Consider the following 16,393-nt stretch of genomic DNA (forward strand, 5'->3'; position numbering starts at 1 on the left):
AAAAAAAAAAAAAAAAAAAAAAAAAAAAAAAAAAAAAAAAAAAGAAAAACAGCAGCTTTACTGAAGGGACTGTCTATTCCCAGCATAGAGTGAGTTACTGGAAGGAGCTGAGTTTCAGGGGTCTAATTTGGGAAAGTGGATAGCTCCCTAGTTCTGCTAGTGATGGCTTTTGGTAGTATGGTTTGAGCATTTCCCTAGCATAAGATAAACCCATTTTTTTAAAGCAGATAATAAAACTCATACAGTAGCTGTGAGATTTTTCAAAAAATTATCTAACATTTTTAATTTCAGTAGATATGTTCCCTGATGTTAATGTGTACAACTGAGAGTTATTGAAAAAAGAAAACTTAATTCTGAGACCTTAGTTCTATTGTCAGGAAATAAAAATTGTCTTTTCAATAACTTTAAAGTTAATTTACATGTTATTTCTTGAGTGTTTTTACAAACAACATATTTCTATTTGGGCTGGATTTTATGTTCATATTTTACATACATTTTTCTAATGGAAATTTTATTTGAAGCTAGCCCCATAATGCTGCCTTCACCAGGACCTGTTTGGGAAAATATACCATCATCTTTATTTTATAATGTCAAATTCCTCATAGCCTTATCCTATGTTGTATTCAGGAATACAGTTTAAGATAGCAGTATACTTACTAGGGCTATGTCAAGGTGCCCTAAGTAAGTGAAAACATATAGGGGAGAAATAAGAATATTCCTTTCAGTAGAATTTTGCCCTTATCACATCTCTTTCTTTCCAACTTAATATTGTGGCTTCAAATGCTCGTCTTTTAATTCTAAGCGTTCAAGCTTGACATAAAGTGTAGTTTTGATATCCATGGAATTGATTTTAGAAGTATATTATGACATTTCATAATTTGAAAAAAATTATGAACAGACTTTTAAATAACTTTATAATTAAGTAGACATCAGTTCTCATACTGAGATCATTTTTATTCTTAATTTATTACCATATATATAAGTTTTACAGTTTTTCACATAAAGTAACTTTCTGTTTTTATTTTTTGCAATACTGAGGACTGAACTCAGGGGTGCACCACAACTGAGCTATATCTCCAATCCTTTTTTTATTTTTTAACTTGAGACAGTTTCTTATCAAGTTTCAGAGGCTAGCCTTGAACTTTTGACTCTCCTGCCTCAGCCTCCTGAGTCACTGGGGTATACACCAGCACGGTGCTCACTTTTGTTACTACTGATTCTTTAAAAACATTCTGATAGTCATTTTATTTCTCCCCAGTTTTTAAATTATAAAGTTAATTGTTCATATTTGAAGAGTAGAAGTTTTAGAATTATAAGAGTAATTTCCAGTGGTACAAGGCTAGTTTTATTTTTCAACAGGGATTTGAATAGTGGGCATAAACTAAGAGTGACTGATTTACACTATAATTTAACAGTTAAGGAAAATTAACTCTTCCTTTATTCAGTATTCATCATACTTCTTTTGGATCCCTAATTTACTTATCATCTGGTTAAGATCACCAATATTTTCTAACTTAGTCTATGTTAATTTCCTTAGTTCATCTCTGTCCTCTCCATATTAAAAACTTCTTTGGATAAAATGTATCATTTCTAAATCACATCTACTCCTAAAATGACATTTCAAGAATAAATATTCTAATTGGCCTCATTTTCAAGAAGCAAAGTAGAAAGGATGGGACATTATTGTCCCAAATATTCTAAATAATGAACAACATTGTAAGGCAGTATTATTCTCTGCAATCTTAGATCCTGGTCCCACCTCTTTGTGAGCTCATTTTACAGTTTAAAACCAGCAATGAATGAGCTAATAGAGAACTTTTGACTACAAAATGTACAACTAAATATGTTGAAGTTTTTTAAATGAGTTATACTGATTAATACTAAGAATATATTTTTCATTTATAATATGACCTATGTCCCTATAATGAAATAATTAGAATTTATTGCCTGAAAAACCTCTGTTCCATCCCTTGATGCCTCTATAATTGGCAGGCAGATGGATTTGAAAAGATGTTCATTAGTCTTTCTTTCTTCAATTAAGAATGTAGTTCTTAAGACAAATTCAAGTTCATGATAAACTGAATATAAATGGGTTTTTAAGGTTATAGATATTTAACTAATTGGATTATCAGTATTAGAATAATAACTGGACATGGTTGCATGAAAGCTCAGGTAGGAAGATTGCTTGAGTCTCAGGATTTGAGGCTAGCCTTGGCAAGACAGACTGACTCAAAAAGAAAAAATTTGATAGAAAGGGAAGTTCTCAGGAGATAAGTAGGATAATTTTTATGTCTCTGTATAGAACAAAGCTACAGAATGATTTTATTTACGCTAATTCATCAAGGTTATGGCTCTTAAATTTCATTGTAACCATACCAGCTTTTTCTGCTTATGCTTTATTTAGAAATAATAGGAACATCATTGCTGACCCCTTCTAGTTTGTATCTTAGGGAACCAACTGGTGTTGAGTATTGTTTCCATTAGGAATGAAAGAAAAGACTTTCTTGTTTGCTTTCTGCTACAATTCTGTCATCATAATTTTACCCTACAGAATTTTCCTGTTATTGTATTGAATTTGATATAACAAACATAATGGAAAATTCTAATGCTATCAAAATAGTAAATTTGCCATGGATAATTAAAACTAAAGTGCATCTGCATGAGTGCTGAGGTGTCTGTGTTTACAATAGGTCTACATGTTCTGTGCTCTGAGTGATGTCAGTACTGTGTGTAAACTGTGCTGTGTCAGGAATTGGGGGATTGGATGGGGCTCTCTAAAATGGGTACTATTTATGTTAAATTGTAAATGACGATGTAGTATGGGGTACTGTGATATTTTAAGTGATCATTGCCTTTTCTGCTGTACAATATGACCCTTCTCATCTCTCTCATTCATTTTGCATGCCTCTGCTCACTTCTGTACAGCCACAGTTGAGGCTATTGAGGCTGAAAAAGGTACGATCAGAGTCCTTACGCTGGGCAGAGATCTGTGGTGTGTGGGTGGGCATCAGAGAATGTCCTGTGGGTGTGTCTTACTCCTAGCTTACACAGCCCAAGATGAATCATACTCACTGACTCATCAAGTGTAATAGTCACATTCTTCTTCTTTTAAAAAAACAAAAACAAGAACACAAGGGCTGATATCCATAGTCACAATTTGTTTTTTTCCCCTTTCTAGTATAATGTGCATCCAGAATTTAATCTTCCTGATTTCTTTAGATTACAGCATGTTATACTATGTATTACAGCATTTAAAATTGCCTATTTTAATGGAAATTACTAAACTGACCCTGCAAGTAGAGATTTGCTTCATATTTTGTATGATTCTGTACTGCTCAGATTTTTTTCCCTAAGTGAAACCCCATCTGGATAAAGAAATGAGTTTATAGGAACTATTACTGTATAATCTGATTTTTTTTTAGCTATAGTTTGGGCTATAGTTTACTGATGAAATTATATTATATATATCATATATTGGCTTATTATTATACATTATTAAATGTTTTCTTACCCCAGCTATTTGTTTGGTTCACGGGCATAGACTGAGTCATAGAGGTTGGTCACACGTATAGAGCAGCCAAATTATAATTGACTTATCAAATTTGCATTTGTAGTAATATGAAAATTTTTTCTGTGAACATTTTTAATAATGGAGGATGTACCATTCCGTANGAAGAAAACCTAAATTTCAAAATTATGAAGAATTACAGAATTACTCATTTAAGGTACTTTAAAAGAAGTTTGTGCATTGTCAAAAGTATATTTTAATTCAAACCATGTCTGTAAAACTTGACGTATTTTGTGTATGCATGTTTTCCTTTTGCAAATATTTAATATATAGACCTATGATGTACAGGTACAACATGTAGTATAGGTTATTTAGATGTTATGAGAAATTTTAGTTTATTGTGAGTATTCCAGTTGCTTAAATAGCCACCAGGGTGATTTGCTGCTGGCTTTCTATCATTTTTATGTTTTAATGCAAAGGAAATTTTAAAATGTTCTGGAAATGTTTTTGATTAAGCAATGCAGCCTAGAAGCAGTGGTTCTGTTCAGTCCTTCAGATGTTAGTGGAAGCATAAGTCAAGACTGCATGTTGAATTTTTTCTTTTGATAGTTACAGAACTGCTTGGTTAAACTAAATGGAACCATGTGCTAATTTTACACAATTATTGACATGTATTGATTGCCACTGTAGTTTGGTATTTCCCTTTACTTTGTGGCCTGCTTCCCTCATGCCCTGGAATACAACTCAGAGCTCCAAGCAGCGGAACCATCTATTGTTTTGTTTGCCAGAAAGTGCACCCTGTATGGTCTCTTGTCTAAGTTGGAAATATTATGCATGTGCAGGACTATCCGAGTATTTTATAAACAGTAGCACACAATAAATTCCATGCATGGGCCGCTGTTCCTATCTCCGTGTTGGGTTTTATTTGGAAGATGCAGTCTGATTTGACCTTTTTCTGCAAATCAAAAAAATTCTGTTAATGAAGCCGGTATATCCTTCAGAGAAGATTATATCCCAGATATTTTATGGTGATTTGGTGAATTAAATTCTTATCTTCATAAATTTCACCTCGTTTTCCTTAAAGTTTTAGTATACTTGTTTTTTGTGAACATTAGTGATTGAGTACTACAGGACTTCGGGTGCTTTCTATAGGCCTCATAAATATAATATATAAAATCACTATTTTGATTCATTAATTTTTAATTGAAAGAAAATGTTCTTGTGTAGAATTCTGTTATAGTGATATTGAGAAATTATTGGATGTTTTAGCAATAAGTAAAAGAAATATTAATGATATTGGATTTTCTTGTCATCATACTCCTCCTTTTCCATAATCAAGTACAGGATTTTGCAAATTGAGGGAAGTAAATATATTGCTTGTATTTTATAATTAATCATAATTTAATTATAGTTCTGAATAGTCATTACAGTGATATACATTATAGAGCATTCACATAAAGATTAATTTCCCTAAGATAACAAACAGAACTTCTCAAATGATTTGTTATTTTTATTTGCTGTAACATTAGCTTACAAACCAGTCTGTGAACTGCTTCTAAATTTATTATGGACAGCATACCTTACTGAGCTTTCTTAATATTACTGTTTTATGAAAGTTATGCATCCCTGAAGTTGGAATTTAATTAGTATACCAGGTACCAGAAACTTCCTTAGTCCTTAGGTTTATCACTAAAGTTAAATTAGTGTTTGTGGGAAACATGGGTAAACATAAACATCATTAACAAATTGGAGAAATTATGGATTTTGATAGTAAAAAATAGGGAGAGGAAAGTAGAAGAAAGGACCAATTCACAGTATACATGAAGAGTGGGAGAACATTAACCAGCCTCACAGACCACTTCCTACTACTGAATGGGAACCTCTTTGTAATCTTTCTTCATAATAGGTTTCACAGAAAACTATTTGTGAAGTATTTATTAATATATTTTTTAACTCATGATAAAAGAAAATTATAAAATTTTACGTCTTCCTAAATTATAACTTTGGTCAGATGGCACACATCTCCATACCTTTTTTTTTTTGAGACAGGAGTCTCACTAAGTTGTTGTGACTTGGGAGACTGAGGCGAGAGGATTACAAGTTCAAAGATAGCCTCAACAACTTAGTGAGACTCCTGTCTCAAAAAAAAAAAAAAGTTATGGAGGTGGGTTTAGTGGTAAAGCCCCCTCCTAGTTTCAATCCCCAGTACCCCCCCAAAAAAAATTATTTTGAATGTCTACCAGTGCAAGTAGTAGTGATGATAAAATATAAATATTCAACATCAAAAATTTCACATGTTATTCTCCTTCATAGTCAAAGATGATACTTTGAGCTAGGCTTGGTGGCCCACGCCTGTAATCCTAGCAGCTAGGAGGCCGAAACAGGAGGATCACGAGTTGAAAGCCAGCCTCAGCAAAAGCGAGATGCTGAGCAATTCAGTGAGACCCTGTCTCTAAATAAGATACAAAGTAGGCCTGGGGATGTGTTTCAGTGGTTGAGTGCCCCTGAGTTTAAACCCTGGTACCCCCCACCCAAAAAAAACAATAAATGACATTTTGAATTAGCAAAGTCAGTCTCTGACTTCTCTTTTCTTCTACATTTCAGCCATTAATAATATAACTCAGAGGANATTTGTAATGTTTTGAACAACCCACAATAAAAAAAAAATTAAAAAAAAAAATAATAATAATAATAATATAACTCAAACCCCTTTAAGTTTCACAGTTAAATTTTGAGGCCAGTTAAGTTTGAAGTTGGCTTGAAACCTTTGTTGAACATGAATCACTCCTAATTTATTGAGGATTTTTACCTACTATAACTGATTCTCCTTTGTTCACAGATATGCTACATAATGTTTCATTAACTCCTTAACACTTTTCTTCCACCTTCCCTGCTTATCATTTGTGCTTTCTACAGTTTAGGATTCCTTTAGAATCCATTTTCTGCATCAAAACTATGTGGATTGATTGGCAACATTCTAAGACCTCGTTGCAAGAGGTCCTGTCCCCCAGTTTGATGATGTTCATGGAGGCAGGTAAGTCAGAAGGTCAGATTTTGGAGTCATATAGGATGACTACCCCCAAAGTTTCCTGTTCTACAGCTCAGTAACTCTAAATACAAAGGAGCTAGGAATGTGGAATTGAAATCCTGTATCAGCATCCATTACAAGAAGGAATGAGAAGATAATGGGTTACATTGATTCTTTTCTGTTTTCTGTTTCTAGGAATAATAGGCATTTTCATTCATTAACTAAAATGTTATTCTTAATTATATTAATATTACAAAAAGACTTATTCCTTTTTTGATGGAATAAATGTGCATTGGAATGGAATGTCCTTGATGACACTCTCACTTAGAGAATAGCTTACTCTCCTTTTAAGAAAAGTAAATTATTAATTCTGGATATTTCCCCTACAGTTGGTTGTCTTTTGTGCCATTGAATGACCATTTCTTTTTTCTTTTCTTGGATAATTATACTTGTATTTAAACCTGGATTGGACATAGATGAGTTCTATTTAAGCAGTGCTTGTTATGCCAGAAAAGGACATTGGACTTGGGGGAACTCATGCTGGGTCTAGATTGATATCCACAAACTCCAGAGACTCCTGTACCCTCCGTCATAGTGCCTGCCCTTTCTAACCAACTATTGACTTCTAAACTAATCCCAAGGATTTTTTTTTTTTTCTTTTTATTCCTCTGGTGCTATAAACTGAGCAAAAATATTACCTTGAGAGAAGTCCAAGAAGCAGTAGGTTTCATCTTCCCTCAGTCTGCCCGGCTTTTGGTGAGTTTGGGAGTGTTGACAGTCTTGAGCCTTCTTGGCAAAGTCAGGGTCAGAAAGAGAATCCCTTGGGCAGGGGTCCAGATTCTTACTTGCCTGGTTAGGGAGAATTCAGTTTTGGTTGGCTGGCTGACTGGCAGGACACACTTAATCACTGAGACCCAGTATTTCAGCAGTTTGTAGAGGAAAGTGATATGAAGGAACAGCTGCAAGTAAGCCACAACCTGGATCTGAGAAGATCAAGCACTCACTTCACTTGAAGGAAAGAGAGAAGGAAGGAAACCTAGGGCTTAGCAGGGTAAGTTACTTTCCCATCAACCTGTCTTCTTCCTTAGTTTATAATTGAGTAAAGTATTTATCACCCCAGGAAGTGTTAATCACTGATTAAGCAGCTGAATCATAAGAGCAATGTTCTTAATTTCTTTCTTTTTTTCCTTTTGTCTTTCCCTACCCCTTTGAGGATCCCCAGTGACCAGCTTTATTCCTCCTCACCTCACCAGAGATACTTTGTGTTTGCTAATAAATCAGAGAAATTTAGATGGGTCCTAGTGGTCTGCATTTAGATGATGGTGATTTAGGTGAAAATTGGGGCTTTTATTGGTACGGGAGAAAAATGGTAGTCCTCTTGTCTAGGAATAGGTTAATATTTTAGTTTGTAATTTGGAGATGAAGGGTATAACTTTTTCTAGGCAGTCAATTTCATATCTCCTTCATAGAACTTGGTGTTGGGTGTTTTCTCTTTAAAATACTGGGAATAAGTTGGAGCCTAAGTCACTAGGGATGACTAGGAAAAAAATCTAAGGTGATTCCCTTTCTAGGTAAGATAGATTGAACTCTGGAAAGTTCTGAGAGCTTACCACAATTCTTTGCAGTTTCGCTCTCGTCACACTTCTGTTTTTTTTTTCCCTTTGCTTCTGTTTCTACTCCTTGAACTTGGAGGAATCTGGGGCTCTTGGCAGGAAAGTTAGAGCCAGGGAAGCTGTATTTGGACCTGGGATACACCAGCTCAGACATGACCCTAATGAAACTTACAGAGATGCAAATGCAAAGCCTTGCTTCTTATTCCTGCCATATTACCTTCCTGTCAGAATGTTAGCACGTTTGTCCCATAGATCATCAATATACACTAGGCATAGCAAGCCTGTGACATTAAGGATTTCATCATTGCCAATTCTTTTCACCAAGCTGTATGCTCCTTTTAACTTCTAGCTGGTTCTATTAACCCCGTTTTACCAAAAGTTAATCTTTGAAGAGTTAGTCTTCCATTGGAGAAAGACATCCTTGGAAATGGAGTTGAAGCAATACCTTTTGGACCTTAATTGGCTTGCAGCAAAAAGGCTTATAGTTTAGCATGGGGAAGATGGAGATAAATCCTGGAATTCAAGACCTTTAAATTGTCTCAAATTAAAGATACTTTCCTTTTATAACAGTAATGGGGGAAAAGTGTATTTTTTAAACCTTTTTAAAATTTTTTTAGTGATGGTGCAAATTGAGCTCAGGGGCACTGTACCACTGAGCCACATCCCCAGCACTTTTTATTTTGAGGCTGTGTCTGGCTAAGTTCCTGAGGCTTTTGATCCTTCTGCATCAGCCTCCCAAGTAGCTGGGATTATAGGTGTGTACCACCACACCTGACCATTCTTTCAACTTTTAAGGTGTTATATTGACTTGAAATATGGTAAATAGAGCAGATAAATGTTTTTTGTTTTGTTTTGGTTTTTTTAGAGTGGCAGTTATTCTGGAAATACACTGAGAATGTGTGGTGATTAAAAGTGGAGGGTAGATGGGCAGAGTGGTAGAAGGTAGAAGGCTTGTGGTAGAACACTTGCCTAGCTCGTGTGAGACCCTGGGTTCAATCTATATTACCATAGGCACAAAAAAATAATAAAAATTTTAAAATGGAAGACAGGTCAGTTATTGGGAACAGGGTTCTAAGGTATGACAGGCAATTCTATCTTCTCTTTAGGTAAAGAGGCATGACCCTTAAACCTTAATATAATCAACTGTTATTAGATGCAGTATTTTCTTCATTGGCAGTAATGTACAGAATATGGTATGCACATGAGCTTAGCTATCTCTGTTCTGTTGACTCAATCCATTCACCATGGATTGAAGGGAGACATTGAAAGGGTAGATGGAAACATAAGGGTGAGAGGAAAGAAAGTATCAAAGGAAGTATAAACTTATTCTTTAGACCAGGAGTTTGTAAGAGCTGTATAAAACACAAGTATGAACTGAATAATTATGAGAAATTTTATTTGTTTTTACCATCTACATCTACCTCAGTTAAATTATGATTCTTGGGTTTTTATCCTAACACATCTGTTTAGAAGGATCAAATGTCAGGCCATTTTGTAACAAAACATGATCCATGATTTGAACTTTGTTACCTTGTTCATAGTGAAACCAACTGCTGCCAGTGTTTTTATCCTGTATCATTTCCCCTCCCTGTAGGCAGTTAATCTGGATATTAATAACTTTTTAGCCTCTCTGGTGTCTATAGATTCTCTCCTTTCTTTCTTCCTCCCTCCTGCCCTCCCTTACTTTTTAGTTTTAAGGTGAAATTCATATAACATAAAAATAATTTTAAGTTAGCAACTGCATGCCGTTTAGTACTTTTCAGTGTTGTGCAACTACTACCTCTGTGTAGTTCCAAAATATTTTCATTGCTCCAAAAGAAAGCCCCATAAGTGTTAAGCAGTTACTTCTCACTTCCTTGGCAACCCTCAATCTTCTTTCTGCCTCTATTCTTGGTATTTCATATAAATGGCATCATATAACATGTAACCGTGTCTGGCTTCTTTCACTTAGCATAATGTTTTTGAGGTTCATCTACATTGTAGCATGTGTCAATATTTCTTTTTTATGACTGAATGATATTTACTCATATCTCTCTTTTGTCTGTTTCTCTCTCTGTTTGTGTGTGATCTCAATATGTTTACCCATTTATCTGTTGGTAGATTTGTTACTTGTTTCTATCTTCTAGCTATTATGAATGGTGCTGCTATAAACTATAAGTCGTATAAGCCTTTGGACACTCATTTTTAATTATTTGGTGTATATACCTAAAAACGAAATTTGTGAGTCATAATAGTAACTATATGTCTACTTTTAGAGGAACTGTCATACCCTTTTCCACAGTGCCCTAGCTAGCTAAGTGCACCCATGCGTGTAATACCAGCTACTCGGGAGGATGAGGCAAGAGGACTGAAAGTTCAAGGCCAGCCAGGGGAATTTAGCAAGATCCTATCTCAAAATAAAATTCAAAAGGAGATATGGATGTAGCTTATTGGTAAGAGTACTTGCCTAACACATCACAAGGCCCTGGGTTCAATCCCCAGTACCACCAAAACAATTAAGAACAAAACAGAAAATAGCAAATGTTGATGAGGATATAGAGTAACTGGAACCCTTGTGCACTGTTGGTAGAAATGTGAAATTTTCCATGGTGAGGGCATTCATGGGAAAGATTATAGCAGTTCCTCTAAAAATAAACATATAATTACTATTATGACTCGCTAATTTCATCAACATTTGCTTCATGAAGTCTTTCTATAGCTCACCTACTAGAGAGACTCTCTGTCTCATTGCCCATTAGTGCTTTAGTTGCACTTTGCTTAGAGGATTTTTATAGTACTTTATATTATAGTCTATATTTAATCCCCCTGCAAGACATTTTGATGATATATTTTTTCATACTTGTTTTCATATAGTATTGAAAGTGATTTTATCTGTCCATCAATAAATATATATTGAATGAGTGGATGTTTTAATTTTTACCAATGTGGTCCCTTGTGTCTACTCAACCCTTGTGGAAAGCGTGGGAGAAAACAAGGCAGGAGAATTGGACTTTAGAGTCTCAGCTCAGTAATAAGTGGGAATGGCCTTATTTTTACTTCAAAACTTACCTCTTTAGGTAATTTTCTTCATAATTTGCCTGACTTGCTTAGAATATGTAACTCTTTGCATTATGCTGCTCGTTTTGTATTGCATTTAATTTCTATTTCTATTAGTTTATTGCTTATCAATGTGATGATAGGTCTTTTGGAATGAATGTTTCATCTTTCCACTTCTCTTTTAAGTTGATTTAAAAATACAATATGCTGCTGGATGTTGTGGCACACATCTGTAATCCCACAGACTATATGCGAGTCTGAGACAAGAAGATCACAAGTTCAAGGCCAGCCTCAGCAACTTAACAAGGCCCTAAGCAACATAGCAAGACCCTGACTCAAAATTAAAAAGAAAAAGGCCTGGAGGTGTGGCTCAGTGGTTAAGAGCCCCTTAGGTTCAATCTCTAGTATGAAAAAAAAAGTATATTAATATATAAATATATTCTCCTTATAGAAAAGTTAAATATAACAGATAAGACTAAAGTCTCATTGATCAGTACTTTTCATATTCCACTGCCTTCTTCCCCTATTCAGACTTAATTACTGTCATCAGTTTTCTAAAAGCCCTGACATAACTTTTTCTGTGCACTTACATATATATGTGAAAATACATATGTATATTTATATATGGAACTTCATATATAGCACATGTATAAATTTATATTCATATACATTTAGTTTTATTTTTCACAACTGTCTGTGATGATCAACAATCCATAATTACTAAATAAATCTTACTACTAACCTGACTAGAACAGGAAGTAAAAGGTCAAACATTTGAAAACATGTGTCCAGCTTGCAGAATTCCATTCCATATCTGTTTTGCATACAGTTCCCAGGTATCATTGGACAGGTCATGGCTCCACGCTTACCGCGACGGAGGCACAAGAAATCCCCAACAGTGGCTCCCGTGGTTGTGATCCCTCTCACAGTTGTGACTCCTCTGCCTCTGACTCTCTCAAAACCTGGCCCTAGCATTGATGCACATGGCTTCTTCTCCTTGGACAGTAATGTTCCTGGTCTGTCCCAGCTGATCCTTCAAAAGCTGAACATGAAAAGTTATGAAGAATACAAGTGAGTGACAAAATGTGAAAGAGGGATATATTGTCTTTAGGAGAAGTGATTTCAAAAGGTAGAGTATAATTTGGTCAGTATGGGATATTTGTAATGAGGGATTTTCTCATCCTGACTTTTTCCAGTTTTATTACTACAGAAAAAATATAATTTGTTTAAATAAGAATGATGGGACTAGGAGACATAGGAGTATGTGAAAATGTACAGAAGGCACGATGGGGGACGTAAGAGATTTTGGAGACACTCTTTTCCCTATTGCCGTTCTTCTTCCATGCTGTCTCTACAGGTTGGTGATAGATGGGGGTATCCCTGTATCAGGCTTTGGATTTCAATGTCCTCAAGAAATGTTCCAGAGGATGGAGGACACATTCCGATTCTGTGCTCACTGTAGAGCACTCCCTAGTAACCTTTCAGACTCCAAAGTTCTTCGGCACTGTAAGAGGTGATTTGTGGGGTACTAACTGGGGAGACATTCAGAAATCATCCTATACTAAATCCTCATTATAAAAGGAAAGGTCTAAGAATGTTCAGATTCATTTAAGGCTCATTCATCATTTTGTGTGAACCACAATATAGACAGATTAGAACACGGTTATAATCCTGCTTATTATTTTTGATGTTGTGGGGAGATGAGATAAGAGACAAATACCTTCTTCTCTACTCCCTCTTCTTGAGTACTCAAGGAGTAAGACCACATCTGTTATGGGGTGCTTGGGGCTGTGCCATACACATGATTAGAGAGCAGCTGCACATTGTTGGTTTGGTTTTGTGCTTTTATTTTTCCTTAAAGTGATGTAAAAAGTAAGTTGTTCCAGATAAAAACAGAGGTATCACCCTGGTCTGAGAGAACAATTGCATTCCCTGTTCCTTCTGCCTCCTCTTTATTCCCCACATTTGGGGCGCAGCTGTTATTCTTTTCTGCATCCTCCTTACCCATTCATTAATCTTTCAACCTAGGTGCAAGAATATCAGTTCCCATCCCTGGACATATCCAATTAACTTTATGGTACAGGAACATTTATTTCTGTGGCTTATTCCTTTAGGTGCAGAAATGTCTATTACTGTGGCCCAGAGTGCCAGAGGTCAGATTGGCCAGTACACAGGAAGGTTTGTCAAGAGCTTCGTCTTGTGGCTGTGGATCGTCTCATGGAATGGCTTCTGGCCACAGGTGGAGTGGTAGTATTGGGAAAGTCTGCCAAAATTACCTTAGTTGTTTACATTCAGAGAAAAATATGAAAGCATGTTGTTATGAGGAGGAAATGAGGAACTGGGGCAAGGGATGGGACACCTGTGGTCACAGGTTTGCAAAATGAACATGGAATGATGATTGGTTATAAGTGAGGAGAGAATTTTGAAGCCAGGGAAGGATTGGGTTACTTCTTATTCCTTCTTCTCTACAGGTGATTTTGTCCTACCCTCAGGACCTTGGCCATGGCCGGCTGAAGATGTACAGGACTGGAATACCTGGTTTTCTATGAGGGGGTTGCAGATAGATGCTACACTGAATGCTATAATAGGCAGTCATGCTATGACCTCCTTATGGGCCAGTGTAGGAAGGCCGAGGCCAGACCCAGATGACTTGAAGGGCTCTTTGAGGCGACTCCTGACAGATGTTCTGTCACGGCCTTTGACTCTGGGCCTAGGGTTTAGGGTCCTAGGGATAGATGTTCGGAAGACTGGAGGAAGTGCAGTGCATGTGGTTGGTGCGTCCCACGTGGAGACATTTCTCACTCGTTCTGGGGACTATGATGAGCTTGGCTATATGTTTTCTGGACACCTTGGCCTCCATGTGATCATGGTGGGTGTAGATGTGTCTGCTGACTTTTTACACAGCACCTCAGCTTCACCTCTGGAACCTGGCACAGTTCAGCTTAGTGGCCACAGGAGCCTCTATCATGACTTCTGGGAAGAGCAGATAGAGACTGGGAAGATAGCCTATCCAGATATGGTGGTGGCATTCCATCCAGGTAAGCACCATTAGTTCAGAGAAATACTGAGTGACTCCCCTGAGATTTTCCATCCTGATTCTTAAATGTTCTATCTTTAGAACCCTATTCATTTGGTCTTATTAAACACACTATGATGATGACCTTAATTAATTTGCCATATGTGCTAACTACATCTGGGTTCAGAATGTTTCATTGAAGAACCTAGTGGGGATGAATGATGATTAATATTGGGGTGAGCAATGTGAGGATTGGGGTAAATGCAGTCGAAGAAGTATCTTGCTCGTAAGGTCTACTTCAGCTTTTCTCCTCAGTATTCCCTTTTCTACTTTTGTTCCATAGGTTTCCATGCATCCCTGAACTTGATGGAAGCTTGGCTGCCTACCCTGCTGCTACTTCGTGACTATAAGATCCCTACATTGATTACTGTTTACAGGTTTTGACTTATTTATGATATTTTCCTGACACACTCCTGCCTCTCTGTACATATTAACTCATTTTGATCCCACTTGCTCATCTCTCTTCTTATGAAGATGCATGTCTTCTCATGAAGATATTCTTCCTTCTACCTTGTGGCTTATTCATCCCCTTGGAACAAAGTCCTGTGCTAATCAGTGATTTAGTGAGATGTTTGGGAAGAAAAGATAGTCATGGTCTAGTCTAGTCTTAGATAATTCTTGTGATTGATGAGTAGAGAAATATTATATTCTTAAGCAGTTTCTATTCTTTCTCATAATCAGTAAGAGTAATTTTTCTTATCTCTTTCCCACAGCCATCAGGAATTGGCAGCCTCTTTGCAGATTTTGGTGAACCTTGATATACACGTCACTGCATATGGAGCTAACCCTTTCACATCCCTCAAACCTGAACAGGTCTATTCCAACCCCAACAAGCAGCCAGTATACTGCAGTGCCTACTACATCATGTTTCTTGGAAGCTCCTGCCCGCTAGATAGAGACAATTAGAAGAGAAAGTGGATGGTGTGGCTTAAATAACTGAGCCAAATCTTAACTGGACATCTGGAAAGTAGGGAAGTTATAATGAAATTACCTTGATGATGCCAAATTATTGCCAACTTTAAAACATACTGTATTCTAAGCCCTATTCACTGCCTAGGTACAGATTGTAGACTGAATAAGAGCTCTACTACTTATCTAACAGTTTGGGCTAGAAAATGGAGATGTCAATAACTTTAAGTCATGTAAGAATGGGAAAATTGGGCTGGGGATGTGGCTCAAGCGGTAGCGTGCTCGCCTGGCATGCTTGGGGCCCGGGTTCCATCCTCAGCACCACATACAAACAAAGATGTTGTGTCTGCCGAAAACTAAACAATAAATATTTAAAAAAAAAAAAAAATTCTCTCTCTTTCTCTCTCTCTTTAAAAAATAAAAAAAATATATAAAAAAAAGAATGGGAAAGTCAGGGAAGTTATTGGGAACATGGGGAAAGCTTAAGGATTGGTATACTGTCCTATTATTTTTGTTTGTTTTCATCTAGAGAAATGTTTCATTTTCCTATTGTCTTTTCAGGAACTCTGACACTAGAGTGGCCCTCATATTGTAGTCTAGATATCTTGGGCATATCAGTCTTTACCTGAATATATTGGAGTTGTTATTTCCTTTTATACCACAGTTAATTCATTTGGGGGCTTTTTTTTTTTTTTTTTTAAGTGACATGGGGTCTCTCTATGTTGTCCAGGCTGACTCTGAACTCCCAGGCTTAAGTGATCCTCTTACCTCAGCCTCCCAAGTATCTGGGTTTATGGGTACTTACCACCATACCTGGCTACCTTGGGGCTTCGCAAATCACTTGTTTTCTTTTTTTTTTTTTTTTTTGGCGATGGGGCATAGGCCAGGGATTGAACTAAAGGGCAGTCAACCACTGAGTCATATCCCCAGCCCTATTTTGTATTTTCTTTAGAGACAGGGTCTCACTGCTTTGCTTAGCGCCTTGCCATTGCTGAGGCGACTGGCTTTGAACTCAAAATCCTCCTGCTTCATCCTCCCTCGCCACTGGGACTGCAGGCATGTGCTACGGTGCCTGGGTGTTTTCTGATTTCCTGTTTACTGGCAGGTATTACTCATCTGCACACAACACTTCAATATTAGAAGTTTTTCTCTTGCCAAAGAGTGATTAGCATCAATCTGTTTGGTCCTACCACTTTACCATACACTTGTCTGTTGTTTTCCTT

At 36.6% G+C, this 16,393-nt stretch overlaps 2 protein-coding genes across 11 annotated transcripts in view; both read left to right on the plus strand.

The window, feature by feature from the left end:
• Ppp3cb (protein phosphatase 3 catalytic subunit beta) overlaps positions 1–4,414 on the plus strand; it is a 52,034-nt gene extending 47,620 nt beyond the window's left edge. For all 10 annotated transcript variants that reach the window (XM_048808974.1, XM_048808987.1, XM_048808995.1 and 7 more), the window contains one exon: positions 2,926–4,414. In XM_048808974.1, the coding sequence (XP_048664931.1) occupies positions 2,926–3,089 (164 nt within the window). In that variant the 3' untranslated portion in view covers positions 3,090–4,414. The remainder of the gene's footprint in view (positions 1–2,925) is intronic.
• A 1,790-nt stretch (positions 4,415–6,204) lies between these two features.
• Mss51 (MSS51 mitochondrial translational activator) lies at positions 6,205–15,556 on the plus strand. Its single transcript, XM_015500486.2, is given in 8 exon segments — positions 6,205–7,587; positions 12,015–12,256; positions 12,543–12,698; positions 13,300–13,424; positions 13,657–14,223; positions 14,545–14,638; positions 14,975–15,153; positions 15,156–15,556. Coding segments are annotated over 7 exon segments (1,377 nt in total). The 5' UTR covers positions 6,205–7,587; positions 12,015–12,038; the 3' UTR covers positions 15,194–15,556.
• Positions 15,557–16,393: the final 837 nt, after the last annotated feature.

This window comes from Marmota marmota, unplaced genomic scaffold (genome assembly GCF_001458135.2).
Source record: "Marmota marmota marmota unplaced genomic scaffold, marMar, whole genome shotgun sequence".
NCBI classification, from domain to species: Eukaryota; Metazoa; Chordata; class Mammalia; order Rodentia; family Sciuridae; genus Marmota; species Marmota marmota.